The following is a 6,873-nucleotide window of genomic DNA, read 5'->3' on the forward strand; positions in this document are numbered from 1 at the left end:
CTTATCCGTACTTACCATTCGAAGATGAGCGTTTTTTTTTTCAATTGTCTTAAATTAGAAAGTTAAAAAAAAAACACCGTGCATGTCATCATTTTCGCAATGAGAGCTTGAACCCGTAATCTTGGGACTCTAGAGCAACCTCTCTCTCTACTGCACTAATTTGTGATCTACAAATAAGAATACTTGTGATCTACAAATAAGAATACTCTTGCCCGTGAGAGATGGGTCAAGCCACTAGTACGGACATTTGGCCTACCAGACCAAAATTAAAAGCTTAATTCTTTTAGACGCCCTCATTTTGAAAAGCGTTTGCCGCGCATAGATGTGACTTCTCGCTTAGAGCAAGATGGCTCAGGGGTCTCTCTGCTCTTGAGTTATGGCGCAAGCGGCGCGGCTAGCTTCGCGGCTTCAAAGGGAGCTCAGGATGCTGCAGTCGGATCCCCCTCCTGGAGTCTGCGCGTGGCCCCGCGACGGCCACCTCCTCACGCATCTGCAAGCGCGTAAGCTCTCCTCCTTTCTCCGAACCTGCAGCATATTCACTTCCGAAGAGTTCTGGCCGTCTAGTCTTCTGGCGATTCAGAAGAGTTCTTCATGCTTGAAAGTTCAAAGTCGATCTTTGATGCAGGGAAGAATATTTGACGCGTTTTAAAGGTTGAAATTTTGAACTTGAATGCTCCTTACAGGTGTAGGATCTTCGTCTCTGCTGATGCAAAGGAAAATTCCTGACGCATGGTGAAAGTTTTGCACTTTAAAAAAAAGAAGAAGAAGCTTTTTAGGGGCTTGGATTATGCCTGTTTGAGCTTTAGGTGCCGCACGGTAGAATCAGATGCACATGATTGCACATTGAACAACTCCCTTTTCAAAATTGAATCCGATACTAGCCATCACACAACCGTCTGTATTTGCACATTAAACCCACCCCCACCACGCAACCCCCCCGTCCCCTTCCTTCGTTGTTCTTCACAGAGAGCACATAATGCTAGCATCAATGTCCACGTGCAAGGGATTCCATCACATGACTGGCTTGTCTTTGGCTTTGCAGAGATTCAGGGACCTCAGGGGACTGTGTATTCAAATGGCATTTTCAAGCTTGACATACAAGTGCCTGAGAGGTGCCGTTGTTTCCCTTTTTAAGCTTTGCCGTGTTAATTCGCGTAATCCCTATTTTCAACAACATGAGGTGTTGTTGCAGGTATCCATTTGAGCCTCCCAACATAAGGTTTGTTACACCTGTGTACCATCCAAACATAGACGACGGTGGCCGTATCTGCTTAGACATACTCAACATGCCTCCCAAGGTTCTTCATCTCACCTTATGTATTCTTTTTGATGCATCATGCCCCTGAATCCTTTCTGACTAGCGGTTTCATGTTTGCAGGGTGCTTGGCGGCCTTCCCTTAACCTTTCAAGTTTGCTTGCAAGCATTGGCCTCCTTTTAGCAGAGCCAAATCCAGATGATGGCCTAATGGGGGATATTGTAAGCAATTTACCACCTGAGTAGCTCTGCGAGTGACGCTTACCACCCCAATAGCTCTGCAAATGACCCTTGACTCTTTTCATTCTTTAACGCTATGATGGCTTGTTTATCATTGTTTAGACTGCAGAGTACAAGCATAACAGGCCATCTTTTGATCTTAAAGCAAGGAAATGGACAGAACTTTATGCAACTCAAGATCAAGTGCCTCAAAAGGTGCTTTTGAAGGAAATTCTACTCTCCATTATGCACATTAAGCATGTTACTATATAGTTAATCTGGGAAAGCTAGTTCAATCGTCACATAGAAGCTATTTTACTTAGGGGGTTTGTTTTATCATAAGATGCAATGCTACATTTAAGAAGACACCATAGTTGGTTTATCTTTTGAACTTGAAGTGGCTTGAATATGCAGCTGAACGTATCAGGGCTCGAGTCATCCTCAAACCCAGGCTCTCCAGTTAGAGCGCATGGTCAGGAGGCAGTGGAAACAGCATCTGGCAGTGGGGGAAACACAGTGGCAAGATGTGGTATTTCGTCACAACCAACCAAACCAGGGCTTTCTTTAAGCAAGAGATTGACACTGGACAGGGGAACTCAAAGCTTGCAGCAGGACAACAAACCAGATTCTGTTCTTTCTCAGGGCACAGTTTATCAAACAGAGCCCCTTGAAAGTTTTTCTTTTGAAAATTTAACCGGCTGCACCAAATTACAAAGAAAAGATTGTGAAAAGTATAGCTTAGAGGAATTAATAACCAAGGAGGGACAGTTCAAGGATGAATCAGCAGACACTTGCAGAACAGTAAGCCTTGGTAAAAAGAAACTGCCCTTACAAGTAGGCAACAAAAAGGGAAAAATCTGCAAAGATGCACCTGAGGTTATCTGCAATGAAGCAACTATAGGCCATGTCTTGAATGTTGCTGCTTCAGATGAAAGCAAGAAAGGTGCAAGTTTGGTGAAAGGAACTTCAACTCAGGCGGCAGAGATGGGCGAAGGCCCACCATTAGTTTCTATCTCTTCAGAGCTGATGAGTAATAGTAATGATTATTCAGGCAAAGAGAATTTAACTCCAAGTATAAAGGCCCAAGAATGTAGAAAGTTTATGAACATACAGAAGGAAAATCAAGCCCTTTTGCATTGTCCCACATTCAATATACTCTCTCCAGGTAAGTCAAATGCTATCAATCCCCCCCACTTGGCAGCTAACAGTGGAATGGGTAAGCTTAATCTGATCGAAGTGTCGAGTGAGGTTGTGAGCTTAATGCCTACCTGTGGTTCAGTCCATGACAGGGCAAAGGAAAACATGCATGTTAGATTGCCTTCCAGGACAAAATCTTTGAAGCTTTCAAGGGCAAAACCAGGCTTACAACTTTTTCATGCTACAAAATTGCAGCAGACCAATCGATCAACACACATTGAAAAGAGTTGGACCTGCCCTGTAATCATTCCAGATGATGTTCCTACTGTGATTGTTTCTGATAGTGGGAGTGATGATGAGCTTTATGACGAAGGATTTACTCTATCCTTGACTCAGAGAACCTTCAATCACAAAAGGAAAGCTGGCACAAAGCTGAGGTAAAGTGTGAACTTATGAGCTTGAACCTTATTGATCACTAGTCAACTGTTTTTTCATGGTTTATGGTGCATTTGAATACCATAAATGAGAGAAATCACATGGAAAATGGCTGATCATGCTGGCAATTCCTGTACACGAGGTCCAAGAACTTCTATAGTTGCTTCTGCTTTTTTTTTTTTGAGGTCAACTTTTTGTGCAGAATTAAAAAAAGCATCGTGTTTGTGTCTTCGTACGATGTGCATGAGGTCGACTTTTTGTGCACAATAAGAAAATGAGAGAGAGAGAGAGAGAGAGAGAGAGAGAGAGAGAGAAGGGCCGGGAGTTTCAGGAGCGCCACAGCAAGTCTTCCACTGTATTCCCTTCTCACTTTCATAGCACGGGTGGTTTTACAAATGGTGTCCACCAGCCGGACACTGGACAGGTCCAGCTGCATGGGCAGACAGGCCGTGCAAGAAAGACCAGACAACAGGAGGTTTGAACAGGCACCAGTCTGGTAGAGATCTGGACTGGTCAGCACTTCTCAAAGTCGGTATTTTTTGAAGGTTAATTTGCATCTGAAAGCTAGGAAGCACCAATTCCACTTGTCAGAGAAGAAGGGTACCATTAAAAAAAACTAATAAAAAATGTCAAAGAAAGTAATAAAAAAAGTCGAGTAAAACAATTGACGAGGAAGAAAGCAAAAGTGATGGAGAGTCCCATGAAACCAATACTAATTGTAGGAGGTTTTGTAATCACTAGCTTTCTAGGTATATCTAAGGAACAGAATTAATGATTAAAAAACATGCACAAACACACTTTTCTTGTTTGAATAACTAAAATATTAAAGTCTTCCAAATATTTACTGCTATTAAAATTATTAAACATTCAAAACACTTTCAACATCAATATGAGGACTCTCTCAAACACACATGACACACACACACATTCAACTCACACACACATTGAACTCACACACACCCTAAACACAATCACATACATGGCTTGATTAATGCAATAACTCTCTCTCTCAAATGCACACACACACACACACTTGCTATTAAATTTAAAAAAAAACTTCCATATTTTGATAAGCTTTCATAATATGAAATTTTACAAAAATAACATTTTAATAAACTTTCATTTTATAATGTTATTGTTTAGGGATTAAGTATGGACTATAATATTAAGGGTTGTACGTGTGTATGTATCTATTGACATTCTTTGTGTGTGTGTGTGTGTGTGTGTGTAAAATAATATAAGTAAATAAATGTGTGTGTTGTATGTATGTATATGGCAGGACCATCCCATGGATTGAAGATACTTAGAAGAGCCAACACAGGAAAAGGACAAGGTCTAGGTAAGGGGGAGTAATTCTTCAAAGACCAAAGGTGGATTCAACCATTGATCTTAATGTAGCCACAAGGATGGATCTGTTGAATATGGCCGCATAAATGGGTTGAGGAATGGTCAAAGAACTAGGCACTGCTCTAGAATCTTGACCCTCCCTAGATGAAGCCACACATCATTTCGAAGCTCGTCCAAATATTCTCTAGGGAGACGGAGATCCTATTCAACATGTAGAGATTTATGAATCCACATGCGAAACCTACGGATCTGTCTCAGTGATGTGACAATGATGCATGCTTTCTCACTGACCCTAGAAGGGAAAGTGCATTAGTGGTTCCAAACTTCAAACCCAAGGATAAGGTTAACTTCACACACGACTCAAGAATGTGTTTGTGCCCAGCTTTGCCAGAAATGGTGATAGATGGAGCCCTGTGGCACAGCTGCACAATATCAAACAAAAGGAAATGGAGTCAATGAGAGACTATGTGTCTCAACTTAAGCACTTAAATTCAAGGTGCAAACTATGGGAGAGGTTAAATTACGATCAATTATTGCCTTGCTTCGAGAGGAGTTAGAGACCACAAGGTGCATGATTATCTGGTACTAGCCCGCTGACCAGTCACTCTAGATGCATTTACAAACTGGCAACAATTGAATATGAAGATAATATGTTGGAATTGCCGCAATTGGAAGATGTCAAAATATCTTCAGCAACAACGACTTCGCGTGTTTCGAGTCACCAAGAGATTGGAACTCGAAGCAAGCAAGTCAGAAACATGACTGTGGACGAGCTTAGTAACACAATACTAGGGAAATTGAAGGTAAAGGAGGGAAGAGAAACATCTAGGCATGGATATAACCATATTTACCCTCCGTAGGGAATTGGTGTGGTGCTCTATGTGTAGATTGAATTACACTACCATATCGAATGTCCACAATTACGAGCAAGGCCATTACTCTATTATGCACACTGTGTAAAATGGAAGAATCATGACATTTCAATGTGCAGATATCCAAGGTTCCAAATAGTTGCACAACTTCCAACACCTAAAGCTCTATTGGCTTTACCAGCACCACCTAGGCAAATCACTATAGCTAGAGGACAACCCAACTCTTTCTATTTGCCTAGGGGGATGTTCCAGGTACAGGAAACTTTACCTCTACCACTACCAATTCTACCACCATAGGCTAAAATCAACCAAGTATTGATTGAAGAGCCATCAGAAGATATTAATATGGTACATGAAGTAGAACTTAGCGGAGAGTACTATGAAGATGCGATGGAGGTCACACATGAATTCTATGTCCTATAGAATAACACGCTAGTACCTGTGTTTCAATCCACGGTACAGTGGAAGGGTAAGGACATGAACTCGAACATGAGGAGAGAACCGCTACAATGTTTTGGCTGTGGAGGCCGCATCATCGAATCGCTGAGTGCCTAAACAAGAATGTGGTTCATGTGCACCAACCCTAACAATTGACTGCTTCGCCCACAATGACATGCCAATACTCACTTGTACTAAATGTGGTATTGATCATTTGATCAAGGATTGTCCATACCACGCAAGTGGTTTGATTTCCACTTCTAATCAGGCCACCATCCGAACCATTAGTGTGCAGCCTGGAAATATCACACCACTCAATGTCCTGACACGAGCCCATGCTCGATTGGGAGATAAGGGGAACAACCCAACAAATGCGACCATTTTCAGAACCGTAGGCGAAGAGTGAAAAAAGTGGGTAAGGGTGACACCAGGGTTACAATCCAAGATGGATCCATAGAAGATACGATCGACATTGAATCCACCCAATCGAAAGAAGAAGGGAATCAAGGGATCAACCACAAAGAGCCTGACCTAGAGGAGCCATGGGAGAGACCATCAACCCCTAAAGGAGTCAGTGAGTACCCAAATGCCAAAGAGGAGATAAGGAAGCTTGAAGATGCTAGGGCCTTAGTAGAAGAATGTCAATGGCTTCATGAAGCCAAGCTAACCGGGTCAAGGATACAATGTATCCAAGAAACGAACCAACAAGGGAAAGGGAATTGAATGTACCTACCCCAAATCCAGAAGAAACAGAAGAGGGATCTCAAGCAAACACAATGTCCACGATGTTTGAGGAAAATGCATAGGGTGAGTCCATCCATTCCTTCCCTAGGGATGAATACGAAACACACACCTGGGAGAACCCTCAATCTCTAGAGAACCCAGAGATGTAAGAAGTCTCGCGAACTGTACTGTCCACACTTGTGCAAATGCCATTGGGGCAAATCCTACACAGTTCACCAACCCTATGGACATACATAAAGAAATGGGTAAAAGACAGATTAAGGCCAGCCGACGCTATAGAGGAGGTTATGCCACCTCTGGCAGCAGCAGAAGAACCCTAAAACACACAAGGAAAACTCGAGTCGTCAAGATACTAGTTAATCAATTAGGACGTTATTACGAAAGTGTGATGACACAAATGCTACAATCCTGATTCATCATGGATGG

General features: G+C 42.3%; 1 protein-coding gene across 1 annotated transcript; it reads left to right on the forward strand.

The window, feature by feature from the left end:
* The first annotated feature begins 301 nt into the window (after positions 1 to 301).
* Positions 302 to 3,208, forward strand: LOC147634426 (uncharacterized). Its single transcript, XM_086803356.1, has 6 exons — positions 302 to 500; positions 1,043 to 1,112; positions 1,193 to 1,298; positions 1,379 to 1,477; positions 1,598 to 1,690; positions 1,889 to 3,208. The coding sequence occupies exons 1-6, from the start codon at positions 377 to 379 to the stop codon at positions 3,050 to 3,052; spliced, it is 1,656 nt and encodes a 551-aa protein (XP_086659482.1). The 5' UTR covers positions 302 to 376; the 3' UTR covers positions 3,053 to 3,208.
* Positions 3,209 to 6,873: the final 3,665 nt, after the last annotated feature.

This window comes from Cibotium barometz, chromosome 10 (genome assembly GCF_041138505.1).
Source record: "Cibotium barometz isolate CiBa-2024 chromosome 10, ASM4113850v1, whole genome shotgun sequence".
NCBI classification, from domain to species: Eukaryota; Viridiplantae; Streptophyta; class Polypodiopsida; order Cyatheales; family Cibotiaceae; genus Cibotium; species Cibotium barometz.

Bases quoted from the DNA above. Each gene is read 5' to 3' on its own strand.
- LOC147634426 (XM_086803356.1), top strand. From the start codon at position 377: ATGGCGCAAGCGGCGCGGCTAGCTTCGCGGCTTCAAAGGGAGCTCAGG. The intron at 1,113-1,192 runs GTGCCGTTGTTT...GTGTTGTTGCAG, and splicing joins GACATACAAGTGCCTGAGAG to GTATCCATTTGAGCCTCCCA. The intron at 1,478-1,597 runs GTAAGCAATTTA...ATCATTGTTTAG, and splicing joins ATGGCCTAATGGGGGATATT to ACTGCAGAGTACAAGCATAA.